Below are 26006 nucleotides of genomic sequence, written 5' to 3'. Positions count from 1 at the left end.
AGACCTTTTCTTTTAATATCCATGAACTGTTCATGGATATGGTCATTTCTTTTTCTTAAAACAATGGTTATTGGAGCTCTTAGTGGTTACCCTAATTATACATTATACGAATTACATTCCCATTCTGCGTTGTGGCCTTAAAACACATGACATGTATCCATGCTTAGACATGTACATCTTAGCTGGCTAACATGTGCTTCTAGTGTAAGCATGGCATCTCATTTTATTTTACAGAGAAAGACTCTGTTGGCCTTGGAGAAGGAAGAAGAGGAGGAACGCAACAAGACCATTGAAAGCCTTAAAACGGCACTGCGAACGCAACCCATGAGGTCTGCATACTGATGCACACACTCTATCTTTATGAAATATATAGCCGCCAAGACTTTGTATTTGGTTACTTTCTTTGAAAAATATATAATGTTTTATCTTATTTTGTTTCATAAATCAAAACTAACTCATATGTAACGTGTTTAACACTTCAGGCCCTATCATACACCCAGTGCAATGTGGCGCCAGGCGCGACGCAAGTGATTTTTACTAGTGTCAGCCCAACGCAGTTATCTTTTTCACGCCCTGCGCCACATTGTTTAAATAGCAAATGCATTTGGATCTGTTCGCCATGGGCAAAACGAGGTGTGTTCAGGCGCATTGTTGGCACGTTGCTATTTTAATGCAACTGAAATATACTGCGCCATTGTCCCGTAGATGGTCAGATCCATTTCCTCACTAGAGAAGCATTCAGCTTTTCCGCTTGCAAATTCTGAATAGCATTCTAAATAGCGATTGCGCAATTGGCTTTTAACCCTTAAATGCATGACTGTTTCGCCAATCATTCTTACATATTCGGGTCTTTATCGACCCGGATCTGTATCTAACACGGAAGGATCTCTACCTGTCGCTATAATATAAAACTCCTCTGATATTAGAGTAACAATTACAGAAGAATAAAATAAATCGTATTTTGTTACCTTTTGGAGCTTGAAAGGGCTCAGTTTGAGCAGATGTTTTATGCCATCACCGCTGTCCTCGTCAGAGCTCATTTCCAGTAAATTCAGCAAATAATTGGCTAGTTTTATGTTTGAGGTCACGAACATGAGCCCATTCGCGATCTCAAACGTATTCTCAAAACTATATAATTTTCAACATCTTCAAAATCAATATTTCGATCGCTAACAGCTTCACCAGTTACAGTCATATTTGATTGCGTTCAGTACTTGCTCTGCAGTAAATCGCTGAGCCATTTCATGTTTTTTTTATTATTTCGTTGTATGTCTAAATGAGTCGTAACTTCAGCATTGTGTATCAGACATTGCCACCTTGTGGAATAAAGGTGAATTGCACTTATTCCGTCATCTAAGATTCAATTATTGTTGTGCAGAAAAAATACACGTACACTCATACGTACCTCGGGTCGTTTGTGACCCTATACAATTTTTACAAAAAATGAATACAAAAATAGGCATTCTTTTATAATTTTATGATTTTTTTCTTGTTATATTCTTTATAATGAATTGATTGAGGAATACCAAGAAGGTTGATGTCTAATTTTAAAAAATGAACGAGGAGGAGGGTATTAAATGACGTTCCGGGTCACTAAAGACCCGAGGTATGCAGGGTTAAAGGGATTGGGAGATGAGACTGTGATTGGTTTGTTGCATGTTATGCCCAAAACCACACCCATTACTCATTAAGAGAATAGGGACAACCCTTTTAGACCATGCGCTGGCCGCGCCAACCATTTTTCCCATCGTTAAACTAGCAAACGTGGATTTGAACACGCCCCAAGTGCACTTGCGCCATGTGCTTTAGACCATGCGCTTAGATAGTTAAAATAGGGGCCCTACTGTTTTAAAAGTGTGGAGTCAGAAAGAATTTTTTAAGAAATTAATACTTTTTATTCAGGAAGGTTGAATTAAATTGGTCAAAAATGACAGTAAAGATAAATATTACAAAAGATTTGCATTTCAAATAAATGCTGTTTTCAATATTGATAATAATGAGAAATGTTTCTTTGGGGCTCTTTACACGACATGGAAAACTTTTTATGTGTTTTGGCCGTTCATTTACACAACAACAGCAAGAAAACGCCCGAAAACGCAAGTTTTTGAAAACCATACCGTTGTCATCTTCATGTAAACTGCAAAAACGTGAATCTGTGAAAATGGCGATGGCATGCATATTACGTGTTTAGTCTATCCACATTATTTGTCAATGCGGAATTAAGGTATTTCTGTGAATGTGCGAGACTTCCGATTTATTAACCGATATAGGGTTAATAATTAAAAAAATATCAGTGAACTATAAAAATAAAGTGGATAGGCATGCGCGTTTGGCACGACCATGTGTATGCGCAGGTGCGTAATCTTTCAAAGTGACATCACCAACTACTTGTCTGGCATGCGTAATACAGCGTTTTTAGTCATTTTTGCGGATCTGTGCGCATGGGGATAGTTTTGATAACGTTGTCATCTGTAGAAAGAAAAACTTTTTTGTTTTTAGTACATTGTAGTGTAAACGTACCTTTTAAGCACAAAATCAGCATGTTAGAATGATTTCGGAAGGATCATGTGACACTGATCTTATCAACCCCAAATTTTGAATGGTAGTGAAAATACATATTTTGTCCATTTTATATTTAAAATGGTTCATATTTGATTACTAAATTTAAAAAAAAAAATGCTGACATTATTGACTTTACTTGAAGCAATACACAGCTGTCTTAAGGAAATATTTTATTTAACACGTCATTGATTTTTCCATTGGCAAGTACCTCACTCTCTTATTAAACAAACGCTTCCCTTATGGTGTGTGTTTTGGGTCTCATTATGCAAATGAGATTACTTTCATCAAACACACATGCTCACAGACACATGCGTTTGATTAGTTGTTCCTGCTCTGACCGTTTGATCCTGGGGTCAGGTCATCTCCACTGACCTCTGCAGGGCTCGGGTCAAAACACTCCAGCCCTCTTTGTGCCTAATAACGTTCAGGCTGCATATCAAACCATTCCTTTCACAGTTTTGGCAATTGTATTTAAAGTCAAGTGCTTTATAGGGGCCATAAATCAGTCTAGTTACTGATGTGATATATATTTTTTCGCATTCATCACCTCCCTGAGGAGTTCATCATTTTCACATTTACTTTTTTTTTTTTTTTTTTGAAGAAAAGGCCTAGTGGTTAGCACACATACTCGAGACACATTGAGCTGTGGTTTTCATGTCGCAAATTTAATGTGGGTTTGAATCCAGCCCATGTCATGTGACAATCCCATTGCACCATTTTCTCCTCATTTCCTGTCGCCTCTTCATTTTTGCTAATAAATAAAATGGGGAAAAAAATTAAACTAAAAAAAATTTATATATATTTTCATAAAAATATTAAATATTAAATATATTTAAATAAAAAATATTTTAATGTAAATTAAATTATATCAAAATTAAATTTTAATATATTAAAAAATAGTAAACTAATGAATTTTTTAGAGAAATTTTTGATGAAAGACATTTTGATGAAACCATCAAAATATGAGGAAAATATTTTATATATTTTTAATTATTTTAAATATACTTAATTAAGGTATTTATCTGAAAAAAAAAAAATATTTGGCAATTTTACTATGCAAAAAATGCATAGAAAAACAAAATGCTCACAGGAAAAATATACATTTAATACAACATAATAATCAGGTATTAATATTTCATTGTTTCTCTCTTGTAAATACATTTTACAAACGTATATGACACAACACCTTTAAAATTAAAGCTTTATTTTTTTTTTTTTGTCATGGCATATCAAATTTATTACGACTAAGAAAGCTCTTTAACAAACAGCTGAATTTATTCCTCATAGGTTTGTAACAAGGTTTATTGATCTGGACGGGCTGACGTGCATCCTGAACTTTTTGAAGAGCATGGATTATGAGACCACCGAGTCTCAGATCCACACATCCCTCATCGGCTGCATCAAAGCCCTGATGAACAACTCCCAGGGTCGCGCTCACGTGCTCTCTCACACGGAGAGCATCAACATCATAGCTCAGAGTCTGGCCACCGAGAACATCAAGACCAAAGTGGCGGTGCTGGAGATCATGGGCGCTGTGTGTTTAGTGCCGGGAGGCCACAAGAAGATTCTGGAGGCCATGTTGCACTATCAGAAGTTCTCTTGTGAGCGCACACGATTTCAGGTGGGCTACTTTGTTTATAATCTTAAAGGGTTAGTTCACCCAAAAATGAAATTGCTGTCATTATGTACTCACCCTCATGTCGTTCCACACCCGTAAGACCTTCGTTTCATCTACAGTAAACAAATTAAGATATTTTTGATGAAATCCGAGGGTTTCTGAACCACACATAGGCAGCAACGTCATTATATCTTTTGAGTTTCAGAAAGGTAGTAAAAACATTGTTAAAATAGCGCCGCACTGCGTTCACTACCTCAACTATGTGTATGACAACAGTTTAAATTCTTAAATAAAGTCATTATTTTTGTTTTGTTTTTTCACGCAAAAAGTATTCTTGTCCCTTCATAACATTAAGGTTGAACCACTGTGGTCATGTAAACTGTTTTAACAATGTTTTTACTTTCTGGACCTCAAAAGGTGTAATGACATTGCTGCCTATGTGTGGTTCAATCTTAATTTGGTTTTACGGCTGAGAGATGACATGAGGTTGAGTAATTAATGACAGAAATTTCATTTTTGGGTTAACTAACCCTTTAAACCCAACCCAATCAAGCGAGTATGCATCAGGAAAATGTTAATCCCATGATGTCTTTTTTGTCACAGACATTGCTGAATGATCTGGACAAGAGTACAGGGCGGTACAGGGACGAGGTCAGCCTGAAAACAGCCATTATGTCCTTCATTAACGCTGTGTTAAGCCAAGGAGCTGGCGAAGTAAGTGTTTCCACACTTTTTTTCCCAGTTTTAACACATCTTAATTTACTCTTTGACTAGATCTGTGCTTTCCTCTGTAAACATATACCGAAATAACTCTCATATTTGTCCTTAAAGGAATATTTCTTCCAATAGTTCACCATTAAAGGTGCCCTAGAATTAAAAATTGAATTTATCCTTGGCATAGTTGAATAACAAGAGTTCAGTACATGGAAAAGACATACATTGAGTTTCAAACTCCATTGTTTCCTACTTCTTATATAAATCTCATTTGTTTAAAAGACCTCCGGAGAACAGGCGAATCTCAACATAACATCGACTGTTACGTAACAGTCGGGATCATTAATATGTATGACCCCAATATTTGCATATGCCAGCTAATGTTCAAGCCATTAGACAAGGGCAGCCAGTATTAATGTCTGGATCTGTGCACAGCTGAATCATCAGACTAGGTAAGCAAGCAAGAACAATAGCGAAAAATGGCAGATGGAGCAATAATAACTGACATGATCCATGATATCATGATATTTTTAATGATATTTGTGAATTGTCTTTCTAAATGTTTCGTTAGCATGTTGCTAATGTACTGTTAAATGTGGTTAAAGTTACCATCGTTTCTTACTGTATTCACGGAGACAAGAGCCGTCGCTATTTTCATTATTAAACACTTGCAGTCTGTATAATTCATAAACGACTTCATTCTTTTTAAATCTCTCCAACAGTGTGTAATGTTAACTTTAGCCACGGAGCACACTATCAAACTCATTCAGAATCAAATGTAAACATCCAAATAAATACTATACTCACACGATCCGATCCATGCATGCAGTATGCATGACGAACATCTTGTAAAGATCCATTTGAGGGTTATATTAGCTGTGTGAACTTTGTTTATGCAATGTATTATAGTCGAGAGCTCGGGGGCAGGGAGTGCGTGATTTAAAGGGGCCGCAGCCTGAATCGGTGCATAGTTAATGATTCCTCAAAATAAAAAAAATTAAAAAAAATTTATTAAAAAAAATCTATGGGGTATTTTGAGCTGAAACTTCACAGACACATTCAGGGGACACCTTAGACATATTACATCTTGTAAAAACTGGTTCTAGGGCACCTTTAAGAAAGTGTTGTGTATAAAATCCCAAGTTCATCAAATGGTTCTTTAATTAACCTGTAGGCCAGCCTTGAGTTCCGGGTTCATTTGCGATACGAGTTCCTCATGTTGGGGATTCAGCCCATCATTGACAAACTCAGGTCACATGAAAACTCTACATTAGACAGGTAAAGTCCACATTGCTAACTCTAGATTTATTGTTGGAGTCTTATCCAGCAAATATGAGCTTTTTGATTTTGTGTTTTTTTTTTTTTGTGTGTGTGTGTGTGTGTCCTCAGGCATTTGGATTACTTTGAGATGCTGAAGAAATGATGATGAGCTCACATTATCCAGGCGCTTTGAGTCTGTGAGTAGATCAATATATCATGTTTCATTATACAGTCAAACCAAAAATTTATTCAGACACCTTGAGTATTTAATTCATTAATACAGTTTATTCACTATAGTTTAAAAAAATGGTAATAAAATATGATAAGATCTCAGAGTTAAACTGTGTCAGAAAAAAAAATTAATCAGATGTCAGATAACACTTAAGCAAAACATTCAAAGGTAATAATTTTTGGTACCAATTTTTTATCAATTTTATTGATAGTCCACTGTATGAAGAATTTGGGTATAATATGTCACAGTTTACTTTATTTTGCTATGCTCACTTTCATAAATGAACTATAGTGTTCTACACCCACTTGTAAAAATATACCAAAAATGTCTGAATAATTTTTGGTTTGACTGTATATATTATGTATAATATTATTTAGCATTATTTTTATATTTCAGTAATATAATTATTTTAATAATTATGTATTATTTTGATTCAAAGATGTATATATAAAAATAAAATTTCCTCTGACTTAAGACTTTTGTATGGAATTTATCTATTTTTTTCAGATGCATATAGACACGAAAAGTGCGACACAGGTTTTTGAGCTTGTACGGAAGAAACTGGCCCACACAGATGCATATCCGCACTTTATGTCTGTTCTTCATCATTGCCTGCTCATGCCTCGTGAGTGCTTACCTGTCCCTCCTAATATCATCTCTTGTGACACAATGACAGCATCTGTCTTTCATCTGTTGTTTTTTTTCTCCTGTAGCTTTCAAATAGATCCTATAGCTTACCCACTCTTTCCTGCTGGGAATTTATTGTTTAGACTTAGTTTATAACTGAAACCATAAGCTATGCAGACTTTTTCCACCAAATATTAAAGGATATAATAATGTACTGTCAGCTCGTCATTAGTGCAAAGCTATTCGTTTTTTTGGCAGTTATACAGCACAAAATTATTCGACCGCAGAATACCACAACTGACAAATAAGAATCACGTATATATTTAACCATTTTGATTTTAAGTGTTCTGCATGCACGAATGTTTTAAATATGCACTTTGTTTTAGATAAGAGAAGTGGGAACACAGTGCAGTATTGGCTGCTGCTGGACCGCATCGTCCAACAGATGGTCCTGCAGAATGACAAAGGTCACGACCCTGACGTCACACCATTAGAAAACTTCAATGTAAAGAATGTGGTTCGAATGTGAGTTTGCTTTTTTGTCATAATTGTGTTTTTTATAAAGATTTTCTTTGGCAAGTTGCTGTGGTGTATATTTATAGGAAGCATTTTTTAATACCCTCATTAAGTCTTTGCCAAATAAACCAAGATTATCTGTACTGGAATAATGAGTTTTTCCTTAAATCACATCGCTTACCCTCCTTCAGGCTTGTCAATGAAAATGAGGTGAAACAGTGGAAGGAACAGGCGGAAAAAATGCGTAAAGGTCAGCATATGTTCTACACATTGATGTTTCTTTTACAGCAGGCTGTTTTTGCATCCAGATTTACTGCTCTGTAACTATTGGTGCGTTCACATCATGTAAGAATTAACGTTCTGACTTAACAATGGAAAATGTTTGTTAAACTTATAAAATTCAACTTGAATTTTAATAACTAGGCCATCATGACATCATGCAAATTGACATCATGAAACCATATCTATACGTTTTACATTAAATAAAATGTTTGATCATTTATTTTGCATATTTATTTATTTTGCAGATTATTTATATGCATTTTTTCTCATTTTCATCAATTCATGTAGAAGTCACCATTCTGACTTGACAATAAAAAACATCATTGTGAACCTTATAAATTACAACTTGAATTTTATGTGAATTTTTATGACGAACCAGCGTATAGTGAATTAATTTAAAACTCTAACAAAAACATGCAAATGTGATCTATTTGGCATTGTAAGCATCGCCATATTAAATAATACTATCTGAAAATGAGAATGTCATCATCTCAGAATTGTCATCTCATAATTATGATAATTCTGACACAACCTGAACACAGGCGATTTATAGATTCAGTTAGCTGGAATCCAGTGTCTTCATTGTAAAGACCTAAAATTTAGACCTCTTTGTCCTGCAGACCACCATGAGCTTCAACAGAAGATGGAGAAGAAGGAGCGAGAGTGTGATGCAAAAACACAGGAGAAGGAGGAGATGATGCAGACTCTCAACAAGATGAAAGAGAAGTTAGAGAGAGAAATGGGCGAGCATAAACTAGTCAAGCAGCAGGTGGCGGAAATGACTGTAAGACTACATGACCTCAGCACGGTGGGTTGATGATGTCACAAATATTAATAAAAAAAGTATTTTTACGGAAACAAACATTAATAAAGGCAAATCAATTTTCATTCCTCATGTATATCTAGAGACAGATAGCCAGTGTTCCTGGAGGTCCTCCCATCCCTGGTCCTCCAGGTGGACCTCTGCTACCCCCTCCACCTCCTCCACCTCCACCTGGTGGCATGATGCCGCCTCCACCACCTCCTCCACCGGGCAGCGCTATGATGCCGCCCCCTCCACCACCGCCCCCTGGCGGCCCCCCGCCACCCCCTGGACGCCCTCCTTTCGGTGGAGCTCCGCCTCCGCCAGGAGCTCCCATGGGACCATCCCTGAAGAAGAAAAACATTCCTCAGCCGGCCAATCCACTCAAGTCCTTTAACTGGGCCAAGCTCTCTGAGGTGAGACTGGCATGGATTACAGGAGCAGACTGGGTCATCCTGACACTCACAGAGAACAAAATCTGTTTCTTAAGCCTCTGCTTTTAATCAAGAAACACTTTGGAAGTGAGGCAAATTAGTGTCAAAACTGTCCTCAATTTTGCCAGGCTGTCAGCATTTGTCAGATCGTAGAGGACTAGATTTTAAACTTGTCTTTTCTTTCTAATTTTTTTCTTTTTTTCTTCCAGTTTATTTTTGTTAATTTATCCAAAACAAATAATCAATATAGGGAAATACAAACATTATCAATATAAAACACTTAAATAATCACAAAAATTATATTATTAATTACATTAAAGAATAAAATCACTTGAAACCAAATATTTTTATACATTTGACATGGATAAATCCTATACATTCCATATGTGAAAATAATAATAAAGCAAAATACAGCCAAACAGGAAAAAAATAATTAAAATAAAATAAAAAAATGAAAATAAAAAACACCCAGCCAACACCAAAACCAGCCCACCGCAAAACATTATTTACCCAATTCTTGCGAAATCTCTGCCCTAAATCCTTTAATAGTGACGTATTTATTTTATTCTGCTATAAACTTGTATTTTCATGAAAAAGTATATTTTATTATGTATATTTTTATATACTTTTGTGTTATTTCAATTTCATGAAACTGTAATTATCTATACTCTTTAGCATTTAATAAAACTTTTATTTATTTTATTTATTTATTTTAAATTTCATGAATCTATTTTTATATATACATTTTATCATTGAAATAAAAATGTTTATTTATGTATTTTAAATTTCATGAATCTATTTTTTTATCTATATACTATTATTTTCCTGATTATTAATGTGCCATTTTTTTGTCTCGTCTTCATTTTAGATCGTTTAGAACTTCTCAATGCATTATTTACTTTAGATTCAGAGTTTAACAATGAACAAAATGTACCATGTGACTTACAACATGTGACTTTAAACTGGATGGTAATTGAGTAAATTTCCCAATCTCTCCCACAGAACAAGCTTGAGGGGACAGTCTGGGCAGACGTCGACGACAGCAAAGTTTTCAAAATCCTAGACTTGGTGGACATTGAGAAGACCTTCTCTGCCTATCAGAGGCAACAGGTTACTAAACAAAGCTTCTTTCTCTGGTTTTCATTTTTTTTCCCTGTCCAGGATGATCTCACAAAGCATTTACTGTTTCTCATGCATGGTATTCATACGTTTACCCATGGTAATCCTGCATCACAGAGCATGGGGTTTAAATTAGCAGACTATAAAATGCATTGATATCACCAGCAGCTTCTATGAAAAGCAGACATTGGCTCCTCATTACGGCTGGTAAACCACACACTTAGTCACATTATAAAGCGATTGCATACATTTCTTATGGCTTTACGGTCAAATTAGAGAAGAAAAAAAGAAAAAAGAGGTTGGGACCTCATTGGGTTTATATAATCATAACCATCATTTTAAACAATGCATTAAGTACTGTAAGCTTTTGAAATAACTTTTTTGAAGGCATGCTTAATACAATAAAATATATATTCATTAAACCTCTCCAATTTCATCAAATTCTCACAATTTTATATATTTAATTGACTTTTGAAGCATTATGGTTTGGAAGTTTCTTCCTCGCAGTAAAAGGAAAAAGTAATTGCGATTTATATCTTATAATTGTAATTGTATTTTTATTTCTCATCTTTAATTATTAAATTATATAAAATTTATTTTATTTCTATTAACGTTATGTATCAAAATTACAATGTAATATCACAGTTGTGACTTTATTTCTGCATAACTGTGATTTTATTTCCTTCAGTTGTGGCTATTTCTCATAATTGACTTAAAAAATGCAACTATTTCCTGCAATTGCGAGTATTTTTGTCATTGTGACATTATTCCTCTAAATTGCGCTTTTTATTTTTACTCTGCAGGCTTCAACGTTAAGAACAGGCTTTAGAAAAATAACTAAAATTCATTATATGAGATGCATGTTCACTTAATCATGCAACTAAAAAGCAATCGCGGAGCATGTAGATTTGCTACACCTGTCAAGGTGGAATTGGAGAGGTACAGTAGCTTGTGATGTTTAGCTTTAACCAGTCATTCATGATCAACTAGCATGCATCTTTCAGTGCACACACACATTTACACTGCATTTACAGACCTCCCATAAGGCTCTGCTTTCATGCACCCTCACGCTCACCATTCACCACCCCAGTAATGTCATCATGTGCCTGTTTGAGTTTGTCTTGGCTGAATTCACTAGACTACTCGGTCTCTCTAACATGTGCTGCATCTTCCTTGCTTCTTGCCTGCATTTTAGGACTTCTTTATGGTCAATAACAGCAAACAGGTAAGTGGTTGAACAGATCTAATAGTGTTTGCATCATCTTTACCCCCTCACTCTTTCTGTCATTCATTTTGCATCCTATGAAAACATGTTTCTGCCAGGGAATAAAAAATAAAAAACGTAATTGTGACTTTTTATCTCACAATTCTGCAATTCTGAGTTTATATCTTGCAATCTGGACTTTATTACTCACAATTCTGAGAAAAAGTCAGAATTGTGAGTTATAATCTTGCAATTGCGAGAAATAAATTAATAAAATTAAGTCAGAATTGCGAGTTTATATCTTTGTCTATAAACTGATTTTATTTCTTACAAGTGTGAGATATAAACTCACAATTCAGACTTTATTTCTCACATTTGTGAGATATGAAATCGCAATTCTGACTTTATCACAATTAAGTTTATAACTCACAACTTAGACTTAGATCTCGTAAGTGCGAGAAATAAAGTCAGAATTCAGAAAGTCGCAATTAACTTTCATAGTATTTAGAAACTATATAAATGTAGAAATTGTTTTTTTTTTTTTTTTTTTTTTTTTTTTTTTTTCAAATCAATTTAATGAGACTTTACTGATAGCGTTTATATGAACTTTCCATTGCGACAATTGTGAGATTATAACCCACAACTCGGACTTGCAAGAATTTTCCATTGTGACTTCTTATCTCACTATTTTTCCTCACAATTATGAGTTTATATCTCATAACTCGGACTTTATAACTAGAAATTGCGAGAAATAAAGTCAGAATTGCAAGATAGAAGCTCGCAATTATGAGAAAAAAAATAGTAAGATAAGAAGTCGCAATTATCTTTTTTTTATTCTTTGGCAGAAACAAGTTTCCATAGTATCTAGACAAGTATATAAATGTGGAAATTGTTTTTCTTTTGTTTCAAATCAATCTAATATGACTTTACTGATAGCATTTATATAAACTTTCAGAAGAGTCTTGAGTGTATTGATTCTTTTATTTGAATTCTGATGATCTTTAAAGTTGCTCTTGAGTGAAATGTATCATTTTTGATTGCAGAAAGAGGCTGAGGAAGATGTGTTGAGCTCCAAGAAAGTCAAAGAGCTCTCAGTCATCGATGGCCGCCGGGCTCAGAACTGCAACATCCTTCTCTCACGGTGAGTGATGTGTCTGACCCGTGTCTGAGTTCACCACCAGCTGCCAAGTGTGTGTGTGTGTGTGTGTGTGTGTGGACCTCAATGATCTCCAGATGTAATGTCATATCCTGTGGGTTAAACCTTGCAGTTTCTACGTCCTGGTTTGATACTGTAACCTCCACCTTGGTTATTGTAGCATTTCCTATCAATGAAAGATATACCACCCTTTAGGTTCTTCATATATGTATGAGGTGATTTCCTTGAATTCTTTATAAATCAATGCAGCATGGGTCTCTAAAAATTTACAGCAATCATGCCTCATTAACACACACAAGGAGTCTCCAAGGATTCTGTGCTTGCAGAAGCTCCACAGATTGCAGTGGTTTGGAATTCATGTATTTGAAAACGTTTTACCCATCACCGCCCTAAATAGTTTGGCTAATTTGATTATGCTTTCAACTATCCAAAATATAATTAATTTTAGAAACTCCATGTATCCAGGCTTCATTTAATGAAAATAGCGTAGATTGATCTGAGTATTAAATTGGCCATTTCACATCCTTAAGAGAGCTCACTCTTTCTGTCATTCATTTTGCATCAAACATTTTTCTGCCAGGGAATAAAAAATAAAAAAGATAATATCTCATAATTCTGACTTTTGCAGTTCTAAGTTTATATCTCGCAATTCGGACTTTACAACTCACAATTGTGAGTTTATATCTCAATTCTGAAAAAAAAAAAATTTGAATTATAAACCCGCAATTGCAAGAAATTGATTAATAAAATAAGTAAAAATTCAGAGTTTATATCTTTATGTCTATAAACTGATTTTATTTCTTACAATTGTGAGATATAAACACACAATTCGGACTTTATTTCTCACATTTGTGAGATATAAAAATCGCAATTCAGACTTCATCACAATTGTTGAGTTTATAACTCACAACTCAGACTTAGATCTCGTAATTGTAAGAAATAAAGTCAGAATTGCAAGACATAAACTGACATGTGAGGAAAAATAGTGAGATAAAAGTTGCAATTAACTTCCATAGTATCTAGGAAGCAGTGTTGCCAAGTGCATAGTTTTCCTACGGAATTGGATTACATTAAAGGTGCCATCGAACGTTTTTTTACAAGATGTAATATAAGTCTAAGGTGTTCCCTGAATGTGTCTGTGAAGTTTCAGCTCAAAATACCCCATAGATTTTTTTTTTAATTCATTTTTTAACTGCCTATTTTGGGCCGATTCATGTTGCGGCCCCTTTAAATGCTCACGCTCCCCGCCCACGGAGCACGCGCTTGCCTTAAACAGTGCATAAACAAAGTTTACACTGCTAATATAACCCTCAAAATGGATCTTTACAAAGTGTTCGTCATGCATACTGCATGCATGCGTCGGATTATGTGAGTATTGTATTTATTTGGATGTTTACATTTGATTCTGAATGAATTTGAGTCTGTGCTTCCGTGGCTAATGGCTAATGCTACACTGTTGGAGAGATTTATAAAGAATGAAGTTGTGTTTATGCATTATACAGACTGCAAGTGTTTAATAATGAAAATAACGACTGGCTCTTGTCTCCGTGAATACAGTAAGAAACAATGGTAACTTTAACCACATTTAACAGTACATTAGCAACATGCTAACGAAACATTTAGAAAGACAATTTACAAATATCACTAAAAATATCATGATATCATGGATCATGTCAGTTATTATTGCTCCATCTGCCATTTTTCGCTATTGTTCTTGCTTGCTTACCTAGTCTGATGATTCAGCTGTGCACATCCAGACGTCCTGCCCTTGTCTAATGCTTTGAACATGGGCTGGCATATGCAAATATTGGGGGCGTACACCCCGACTGTTACGTTAACAGTCTGGTGTTATGTTGAGATTCGCCTGTTCTTCGGAGGTCTTTTAAACAAATGAGATTTATATAAGGAAGGAGGAAACAATGGAGTTTGAGACTCACTGTATGTCATTTCCATGTACTGAACTCTTGTTATTTAACTATGCCAAGATAAATTCAATTTTTAATTCTAGGGCACCTTTAACACTGTTGCCGCGGGTTGAAGCGACCCAAATAACATGATATTTAGCCCCTGGAATGCAAATTTTACCAGGGGAACCCCACCAAAAACGCAAATTTTACCGCGGGACCCCACCGGAACGCAATTGGGATGGTTTTGGGATAGTTTTGAGTAGCAATTGGACAGGTTTTGATGTGAAAACCTTGGCAACCCTGCTAGGAAGTATATAAATGTAGAAATAGTTTTTCTTTTGTTCCAAATCAATCTAATGTGACTTTACTGATAGCATTTATATAAACTTCCCATTGCGACTTATCTCACTGTTGTGCACAAAGGCATCAGATATGTATTATTTTAATTCAGTACTTGATTCAAAGAATGTTTTGTTAATTCAAACCTCAGGAAATATTTTATTCACTTACAATTGGACGATCAAGCCACTCTAACCCAAAATATATGACATACTTGGGGAAAACACCACTGTGGGTCTTAGTTACAGAACTCCTGGGTTGGTGAATATTAATATTCAGGGTTTAAATTTCTCCCATTTATAGCTTTATACTGTACATATGTTACTGAAGTGTGAGATTGAGTTGAAATTAAACAGAGCTTAATACTTTAATTATCCAGAGTTTCTCTTCTCAGTGGTGATGTTGTTCTTTATGCATGGTTTTTACCAGAGGATCAAATTTTTATTTTAGGTTAAAATATCTGTTTATTTCTGTATGAAACAAATCCCACAAAGCAAACTGTAACAGTTGGTCACAGCTGCCAATCCAGACGGTCTCGGATAAATGACGGCTCACTGACTGACTGTGGTTTGGCATGGAACCCAAACACCAAAGGTTCTCGTAAAGCAAAACTTCAAACTACATAAAAAAAAACAGACCGAATTTCAAAATAGCTAGATTCACTCAAAAATCCCCACTGCAAAATTGTATTAATGACAGTTTGTGAATGACCGACATTGAGACCCTCTTTAACGCACATTAGCAGCTGACTTCAGCACCATCTGTAGATCATGGCCTGTGGTTCTATTACACTCTCATCCTCCCTAAATGGTCTCTTAGGATTCTCCACAAGCAGAGATTTGGGTGTAATCCATTGTACAGCCACCGAACGGACCACCCAAGCTGAGATTCACAGGGATTTAAATAGTTTCGCTTCTCAAGTGGAAGCCTGTAGAGTCATTAGTGTTGGTTTAGGAATGGTAAATGTGGTGCTGGACGTCAAGGCGGCGGAGGGTGAGATGGTGGTCTGGCTAGAGGGAGATGTGACTGAGGAGTAGCATATGTTCAATAATTGCTAATTAGAGCTCAGTTCATATTAATCTACTCTGTGTTGACAGTTCTCAATCAGAGGAGGAACTGAAACCTACTAAGCCCGTTGCACAGGAATAGATCAGAGATGACTATACACTTCAGAAAAAAGTTTATATATATATATATATATATATATATATATATATATATATAATATATATATATATATATATATATATATATATATATATATATAAATAAATATATATAAAGTTACTAAGGCATCGTTAAAACAGTCGACGTGACTGCAGTGGTTCAACCTTAATTTTATGACGCGATGAGAATACTTTTTGTGCGCAAAAACAAAACAAAAATAATGACTTTATTCAACAATATCTTCTCTTCAGTGTCATTCTCATACGCTGTTTACGTTCAGCGCTTCCAGGTTCCACGTCAGAATATTTTTCCTGTTTTTCTGGATGAAGAAAATGCCTATGTATCTGCTATAAAGTGAATTTTGTCAGCATCAACACTAGCATACAGATGGCCTCAAAGCCAGCACACATGGACTAAAGGTTAAAGAGCTTTGATTTTGATTTCATTGGATCTTTAAAGGTTTGATTAATGGCATCTCACAATCGTGGTAAAGTGTGTGTGACCACATGAAATGGAAAGTCCTCTGCAACTCTGCAAGATTTTTCCCCGACTGTGTCTCCGGCTTATTATTTGCTGATTAAATAATAAACGTGGGATTCCTGTGGCTTACGCTAATGACCTCCTAATAATGACGTTGGGTTGCCTCTGAATGAACTAAGGCTGCCATTATTTCATTCTTTTCCTTCCTGAGTTCATCTTCACTGACTCCGGTAAGAATGTGAACTTTGTTAGAAAGAACTCAATAACACACAATGCTGGGAATTGGAAGCGCTGCTTGGCACAAACACCTAGACTCGAACATGGAAAGTGCTCTGGCCGTGTTTCACGTCAGTGCTGTGGTTTGCAGTCTCTCTGGATCCTGGCAGGGGAACGAAGGCTGCTCTCCAGCACTGGTCTCAGACCCGTCAAACACCTGTTCTTCTTGGCCTAAAGTATGCACACAGCTATCCCTGAATCTGATGTATTTCTCTATCATTAATTTACTATCTAGAATGGCGGGCCTTCACTAATGAATTTTCCTCTGGGATGTTTTGACCATCTCTGTTGGAGGGATATACTAAAAGGTTCTGCCAATTGTAGGAGGAAGATATTTCATCCCAAGATTTTCAGCTTATTTTCACAACATACTCGTCATATATATAGCTCAAACAAGTTGGTGGAAAGAGCAGGAACTCATATTCGACAAACTGACCACAAATGTAATGTTACTGTCAAGACGTAAGCAGTGATGATCGAAGATTATTTAAAGCAGGCAAATGCTGGGTTAACTTATGAGTCATGCGATAATCTTACTTCTTCACTCCAGTAATGATATATAGTGTTAGCCAGGAAATTCTTGGTAACTGGAACAAACACTTGGGTTCAACACTGGGCCGCAAGATTAATAGCTCTTCTAAATAACATATACTAATTTATTTATACTGTATGCCAAAGGAAAATTGATGTAAGCGGAGGAAATTCCCAACAATTTCCTTTTCTCAATGTGATTAATTTGAGTTCACGGAGTTCTCTGCTTGATGTGGAATCTATCACTCAAATTTGATTTGTGAATTCATTTCAAATTAATTTATTTGTCCCAGTCTGCTTGATCTGTATATCCTGTTCTTTGTGTTACAGATTGAAACTTTCCAATGAGGAAATAAAGAGAGCCATTCTGACCATGGACGAACAGGAAGATCTGCCCAAAGACATGCTGGAGCAGGTGAGTGTCCAGGCATGAACAGACTGCAATGTGAGGGACAAAATAAAAAACTTAGTGTGATTGAGTTTAAAAAAACAGTCGCAATTGTGAGATCAAGTCAACTGTGAGATACAACAGTAAGTTACAATTATGGGAAATAAACACAATTACAGAAAAGTCAAGATATAAAATCGCATTTCTGAGATATATAGTCACAATTATGGAAAAAGTAGCAGTGGTAAGATATAGTCACAATTGTGAGATATAAAGTTGTAGTTATGAGCTATATAATAACAATTGTGAGATATGAAGTTGTAATTATGGAAAAACAAAAAGGTTGCATTTGTGTGATATAAAGTCACAATTATGGAAACAGTTGCAATTGTGGGATATAAATTTGGAATTGTGAGATAAAGTTGCAACTGTGAGATATAAATTTGCAATTATGAGATTTAAAATGTCAATTGTTAGATGAAATTGTAATTATGGAAAAAAGTTGCATTTGTGAAATGTAAAGTCACAATTATGGAAACGGTCACAATTTTGAGACAAATATGGAATTGTGAGATATAAAGTTGGACTTGTGAGAAATAGTCGTAATTATGGAAAAAAGTCGCAATTACGAGATATATCAAGATATCAAGTTGCTCTTGTGAGAAATAAAGTCACAATTATGGAAGAAAGTTGCAATTGTGAGATATACAAGTGCTGGTCATATAATTAGAATATCGTGAAAAAGTTCATTTTTTTTATTGTAAATTATTTTTAAAAATGAAACTTTCATATATTCTAGAACTATATATATATACTATATATTCTAAAACATTTCAAAAGGTTTTTTTTTAATTTTGATGATTAGAGCGTACAGCTCATGAAAGTCCAAAATCCAGTATCTCAAAATATTAGAATATTTCCTAAGATCAATCAAAAAATGGATTTTCAAAACAGAAAAGTTCAAGTTCTTTAAAGTATAATCATTTGTACACTCAATACTTGGTCGGCAGCACATATTACAGCAAATGACTTGCTCCTAGCACAAATTACAGCATCAGTGAAGTGTGGCATGGAAGTGATCAGCATGTGGCACTGCTGAGGCACTATTGAGCCTTCAGATCATCTATATATTGTTGGATCGACTGTTTCTCATCTTTCTCTTGAAAATATCCCATAGATTCAGGGGTCAGGCATTTTGGCTGGCCAATAAAGCACAGTAATATCATGGTCAGCAAACCACTTGGAAGTGGTTTTTGCACTGTGGGCAGAAGCTAAAGTCCTGCTGGAAAAGGAAATCAGCATCTCCATAAAGCTTGTCAGCAGATGGAAGCATAAAGTGCTCCAAAATCTCCTGGAAGATGGCTGCATTGACTTTGCACTTGATAAAACACAATGAACCAACACCAGCAGATGTCATGGCCCCCCAAATCATTACTAATTTCAGAAACTTCCCACTAGACTTCAAGCAGCTTGGATTCTGTGCCTCTCCAGTCTTCCTTCAGACTCTGGGACTATGATTTCAACATGAAATGCAAAATTGACTTTTATCTGAAAAGAGGACTTTCGACCACTGTTCACTGTCCAGTTCTTTTTCTCCTTAGCCCAGGTAAAGATGCTTCTGACATTGTTTCTGTTTCAGAAGTGGCTTGGTAGTCCTTTTCCTGAAGATGTCCGAGTGTGGTGACTCTTGATGCGCTGACTCCGGCTTCATTCTGACTCATTGTGAAGCTCTCCCAAGTGTTTGAATCGACTTTACTTGACAGTATTCTCAAGCTTGTGGTCATCCCTGTTGCTTGTGCACCTTTGCCTACCCAATTTCTTCCTTCTAGTCAACTTTGCATTTAATATGCTTTGATACATCACTCTGTAAACAGCCACCACATTCAGTAATGACCATCTGTGACTTACTCTCTTTGTGGAGGGTGTCAATGATTGTCTCCTGGACCATTGCCAAGTCAGCAGTCTTCCCCATTAGTGTGGTTTCAAAGAACAAGAGATACCCGAAATTTATACTGTAGGGATGGTCATTTAATGAAACTCAAATGTAAATATTCTAATATTTTGAGATACTGGATTTTGGACATTCATGAGCTGTACGCTCTAATCATCAAAATCTAAAAAAAAAAAAACGTTTGAAATGTTTTACTTTACATGTAGGGAATCTAGAATATATGAAAGTTTCATTTTTAAAAATAATTTACAATAAAAAAATGAACTTTTTCACGATATTCTAATTATATGACCAGCACCTGTACTGTTAAGTTGCAATTATGGAAAGTCACAATTATGAGATGTACAGTTACAATTACAGAAATCAGTCATATTGTGAGATATAAAGCCGCAGTTGTGAGATAAATTACGTAATTGTAAGAAACGGACTTTCAAAATAATGTCACATGAGACTGGTTGAGGATTATTCTCTATTATTAGTTCTGTTCTAACTGATGGTGTTTCTTCACCGCTCCAGATGCTGAAGTTTGTCCCAGAGAAGAGTGATGTGGACCTATTAGAGGAGCACAAACATGAGTTGGACCGCATGGCAAAGGCAGATCGTTTCCTCTATGAAATGAGCAGGTAGGACAGTTAATCAAACATGGGGTTTTCAAATATAAACTGTCATTGTAACAGTTTAATGGGACCGTTCATATATTGGTCTAATTTGAATTCGAAAAGTAAGACTTGGTTGGTCAGACTAGTTCTTAACATTGTGGCTATGTTTATGCAACTGGCTCTTGTTGGTCTACATACACTACTTGAAGGTCTTTCACCATTACGATGCATCTTAAGTAAAAATAAGTAAAAAATCATGTGGCAAGTGTGAATGGCCCCCTTTTCTCCCACAATTCTACTTTTATCATGAAGAGCTTTATTAAAATATAATTGGCTCAACTAAGGACCTGTTTATACACCTGGTCACTTCATGCATCTGATTGTGAAAAGACCAGGTGAAAATGCCCTCCTAAACACATTCAAGACGGATTTAAATCCGATTACTCAAACCACTTCAGGAGGTAGTTTGAGACACATTCCAGATTAAACTGGACAAATGTAAATACATCTGGTTGTTAAAGCTACATATGTAAATTTTACGCCTCCCAAAATGGTACAAAAATAAACGTGTGACCGTGTGTTATAGGCTACCGGCTCCCGGTAGTCACATATGACAGCGCTACTGTAACACAGATATGACCCGACACAGATAAGTAGCCTTTCTCGACGCACAAACTGCCGCAAACAAAACAAAATGTTCAGTGCCGCATCCTGAAGCTCAACACGCATTCATCTTCAAGCAGTGAGACTAAATTATCTTACCAGTGCTTATGCCACTTTCTCCCCTATTGCTGTCTTTGACCTTGAAATTAGCAGATGATAAATAAATTACAGCTCATATCTGTTGCTTTCATTGACGTGAACTCCGTTAAATTACCTTGGATTCTTTCATGATGTTGGCCTAGTTAGTACGTTGTTGTGTGTGAGGAATATCAGATCCATGAAGGCCACCCACCACAGTACAGTGACTGATCTGTTTCGTTTTTTTCCACACAAATACAGTGTCAGAAGCAAATGCGATTTCCTGCAGGAAGGAAGGAAAAAGGTTATGAATCCTGGGTGACACATTGATCTGGTCAGGCTGAGGATCCTGTTCAGCATCAATATTTGCTGTAACTAAATAAGTACTATCTCATCGTAGCTATGCAGCTGCCTTACACTTTTTAACAGAGGAGCTGAGCCAAACAAAGCACAGGTGTCTTGGCTTGCCTTGCTTTTTCTTTCTCTGTTTATGAGACCCTGGTGAGTTTTTCACTCCGCTGTGGCTGATGTGTTTGGAGCATAGAGGATGGAAGAGAAACCTTTTAAAGAATCGAACGTGGTTGTCAGAGTTTAGTCCCTAGGCTGTGTTTGGGCCCTCGGCAAGTGCGGTAACCAAGGTGATTGTCCCCGGCACAAGAGTGCTGAATGTAACACAGCAGCGTCAAGGTCAAATCACTGGTTCAGGCTGTTTGTTCTTTATTCAGTGGAACCATTAATGCTGTGTATACAGATCATATGAGTTTTATCATGTCATATGCGAGACAATAATGTTCTACAGCTCATTTAGTATCTATTACGGGTGTGCAGTCCTTTTAATGGGCCTTTCTTTTATATTTAATGTACTCTCCCTTTTTCCTGACCCAATCCTTTTTTGTCCTTCCAACAGAATAAGCCATTACCAGCAGAGGTTACAGTCTTTGTACTTCAAGAAGAAGTTTGCCGAAAGGATTGCAGAAATTAAACCTAAAGTTGAAGGTGTGTGCATGTGCTCTTTAAATTAATTTGCATTACAAAAAAATAGGTCTGTTAGTAGATTACATTTTAAATCGTTTTTATTTATTTACTTTTTTAAACACAGTCCCATTTTTAGAGTAAAAAATACTGTATTCAAGTGCTGAATATTTAGATTAATGTACGTTGTGTGTGTGTAAATTATAATATTAAAAATAGGGTGATGAAAAATTATATATGTCATGCATTTTATGATAATTTTCTCATTTTTAGTGCAATACGTGTATTCAGTTGCATTTACTGTCAAATAAGTATTATCAATAAGTAAGTAATATCAAATACCTTAACTTTATAATACCTTTATAATAATAATAATTTATATATATATATATATATATATATATATATATATATATATATATATATATATATATATATATATATATATATATATATATACCTTTATTTTACCAGGCAAATTAAGAACATGTTCTTATTTTCAATAAAGGCCTGGCAGGAGAACAAAAAGTCTCCTGAAAGACATACAGCCATACATTAAGATATACATACACCAAGAAAAAAAAAAGAATATATATATATATATATATATATATATATATATATATATATATATATATATATATATATATATATATATATATATATATTCAGCCGTAGGTAATCACAGCATGCTGATAGACAGCCATATCACACGGCTACGAGTGTGATATTGCATTTATACAACAGTTCGACACGAGTGTGTAAATAAATAGGTAATGCACTCGCTTAGTCAACCTCTCTCTCTCTTAATACTCTACAATGAGTTTCAGAAGCGACTCAACTTTCCTTCCCTACTAGTTCTAAGTAAGCAATAAGGTACTCGAGGCTAGTGCTGTATCGTGAATAAGTCACAGCTGAAGGCCGTTGTTAGGCACGATGCGAAGCAGAAAATATGTATCAAAATATGTATCAATGCAACTTTCATGAAGTAAACTTTCACTAAAAGCAGTCCTTCCTCCGGAAATATAGACCCTGGCTGTGAACAGCAACAGAAGTTACATTATCCCGCCATTAGATGGTGGCGAAGACTGTCTTTATGAGTGTGTCAGTCAGTAGGAATAAGAACACGGAATAAGATGCAACTGACAAATGCTTTGACTGTCAGTCATGGGAAAACCCCTTAACTGTTAAAAGGACAAGATAATACATCGGACATTTAAACAGATTTTTTATTATGAACATAGGACTGACCTGAAGGAAAATTCTAAATCTGAATGCAGGTAATAAACTCGGTCACTCTATATTTTTCTCACAACATTCTTCTACATAATACAGTAAGCTTCAATGAACAATATCAGTTGAGAACATACAGTTTACGTTGCTAAGTATATATATATATATTTTTTCTTCTTCGGCCATAGGTAATCACACTGTGCTGATATACAGCCATATCGCACAACTACGAGAATGATATTGCATTTATACAACAGTTCGACGACACGAGTGTGTAAATAAATAGGTAATGCACTCGCTTAGTCAACATTACAAGTTTCAATAAAGCGGCTCAACGTTCCGTCACTACTAGTTCTAAAGTGATGTTTTAGAATTAGTAACGGAGGCTTGGGATTTGAATCTGTGGCAGAAGGAAGTAGTTCCTCACAAAAGAGGTTTTTTTAAAGGTGCCCAAGAATGCTTTTTCACAAGATGTAATGTAAGTATAAATACCCCATAGATTTTTTTAAATTAATTTTTTTAACTGCCTATTTTGGGGCATCATTAACAATGCACTGATTTACACTCGGCGCCGCCCCCTTAAATCACGTGCTCCCTGCCACACGAGCTGTCGACTATATTACAGCGCATTTACAAAGTTCACACAGCTAATATAACCCTCAAATGGATCTTTACAAGATGTTCGTCATGCATGCTGTATGCATGCTTCGAATTATGTGAGTAAAGTATTTATTTGGATGTTAAAGTTTTATTCTGAGTGAATTTGAGGCTGTCCTCCGTGGCTAACGGCTAATGCTACACTGTTGGAGAGATTTATAAAGAATGAAGCTGTGTTTATGAATTATACAGACTGCAAGTGTTTAAAAAATGAAAATAGCGACGACTCTTGTCTCCGTGAATACAGTAAGAAACGATGGTAACTTTAACCACATTTAACAGTACATTAGCAACATGCTAACGAAACATTTAGAAAGACAATTTACAAATATCAGTAAAAATATCATGCTATCATGGATCATGTCAGTTATTATTGCTCCATCTGCCATTTTCGCTGTTGTTCTTACTTACCTAGTCTGATGATTCGGCTGTGTGCAGCTCCAGACGTTACTGGCTACCCTTGTGTAATCCCTTTCATAATGTTGGGAACATGGGCTGGCATTATGCAAATATTGGGGCGTACACCCTGACTGTTACGTAACAGTCGGTGTTATGTTGAGATTCGCCTATTCTTCTTTATATAAGAAGGAGGAAACAATGGGGTTTGAGACTCACTGTATGTCTTTTCCATGTACTGAACTCTTGTTATTTAACTATGCCAAGGTAAATTCAATTTTTGAATCTAGGGCACCTTTAAAGACACTCCGTTGTTGTTTCTTATTTATTTACACACTTGTGCCATCGAACTGGTGTATATGAACAATATGACACACGTTTTTTTGCCTTGCATGACTTTTCAGCACTGGCCAAGGCCTCAAAAGAGGTGCTGCACAGTCGGAATCTCAAGCAGCTGCTGGAGGTGGTGCTGGCGTTTGGTAACTACATGAACAAAGGACAGAGAGGCAATGCATACGGCTTCAAAATCTCTTCACTAAACAAGATTGCAGACACCAAGTCTAGCATTGACAAGTGAGAAAATCTATCTTAGTGTTTATAGAAGAATAAAGAACACGCAATGATTTATATTCATACTTTTATTGTGACCTTTGTCCCATTGCAGGAATATCACTCTCCTACACTACCTGATCACTATTCTGGAAAAGAAGTACTCAAAAGTCATGCTTTTCTCAGAGGAGCTGCAGAATGTGCCGGAAGCTGCAAAAGTCAAGTAGGTATAGCTGCGGAGTGGCTATAGCGTGCGCTTCTTTCGTCGGCTTTACGATTTACAGGCCTGTAGGGTCTACTTGTGCTAAATGGATTTTGGAAATAGTTTTTGCGGTGTCACTCCCGCCCACCACTTGGCCTGAATCCATGCTGTGGGTCATACAAGCTTTTGGTTACTCACATATGCAGAGCAAAACCCTAAATTATAGTTGGAAGAAATGGGGCCCTTGGCTCTCCTGGCTCTAGGTGCTGAAATATATAAGTGGAAGAGAGATACATGGCCACCATAGCAGAGAGAGTGTGAATACAGCTCCACTCGATGACCTCTCGACTTCTACGTGATGCTGTGAAGTACGTGCCAACAAATATGGGCCGAATTGTGACTGATACGCTTGTGACACTCTCCCCCTTGGAAGATAGTTTCTAATTTTGAGTCACTCCTCATTACTTTGCCTTAAAGGGACCGTCCATTGTACAGTAGAATGTCAACTAAACGACTTTTTAGTTGCACCAGCGAGACTAATGTGATCATGCTCGGTCCACAAGTGAAGTCACAAGACAAATTTTGCTGTGATCTCATTTGAGGGGGTAGAAAGAATGAAATAAAGGACTTTGTTTGCCTCGGGCAAATCAATCAGTGTCATTTATTCAGACAACAAATGAAAAATAATATGTTGAAGGGTCACAAGCTACAATGAGTGGCCAATCATCAAGTGGAGACAGGTTTTTCCATAACCACACAAGTACGTCTCTGTGTACTTTGATAGTTCAGTCTGTTACAATGCCCTATTTGTGTGTAGGGAAGAATAAAGGAGGCACAGATTGAAGACAAGCAGCTATCAGTCTCACTGAGGTCATTTCTGTAGCTAAGAATAGCTCGGCTCAAAACGGAGCCTTTCACACACATTATATTATTAATGGAGTCACTTTAGTGCTATCACAGGGGTTAAAGTGCAGATGAATGGCTGTTATATATATCTATGGTTCTTATCAGTTTGGATAAAAGGCTAAAAATGGCCAGCCTGCATGGCGTATGGAGATAATTATGTTAGATGGCATAGGGGAGAGTGGGGTA

General features: G+C 36.0%; 1 protein-coding gene across 1 annotated transcript in view; it reads left to right on the top strand.

Annotated features, from left to right (window-relative positions):
* daam1b (dishevelled associated activator of morphogenesis 1b) overlaps positions 1-26006 on the top strand; it is a 115853-nt gene that overhangs the window by 81724 nt on the left and 8123 nt on the right. Inside the window, 19 exon segments of the mRNA XM_048206657.1 lie at positions 235-329; positions 3850-4183; positions 4784-4894; positions 6069-6172; positions 6284-6308; positions 6310-6351; positions 6894-7011; positions 7400-7538; positions 7721-7779; positions 8432-8619; positions 8718-9029; positions 10050-10157; positions 11362-11391; positions 12414-12511; positions 17557-17641; positions 20082-20188; positions 21813-21901; positions 24568-24736; positions 24828-24935. Of these exon segments, the coding sequence (XP_048062614.1) occupies positions 235-329; positions 3850-4183; positions 4784-4894; positions 6069-6172; positions 6284-6308; positions 6310-6351; positions 6894-7011; positions 7400-7538; positions 7721-7779; positions 8432-8619; positions 8718-9029; positions 10050-10157; positions 11362-11391; positions 12414-12511; positions 17557-17641; positions 20082-20188; positions 21813-21901; positions 24568-24736; positions 24828-24935 (2321 nt within the window).

This window comes from Megalobrama amblycephala, linkage group LG11, assembly GCF_018812025.1.
Source record: "Megalobrama amblycephala isolate DHTTF-2021 linkage group LG11, ASM1881202v1, whole genome shotgun sequence".
Classification (NCBI taxonomy): domain Eukaryota; kingdom Metazoa; phylum Chordata; class Actinopteri; order Cypriniformes; family Xenocyprididae; genus Megalobrama; species Megalobrama amblycephala.
Note: the sequence above shows the minus strand (reverse complement) of the source record. Positions and strands in the feature narration are given on the sequence as shown.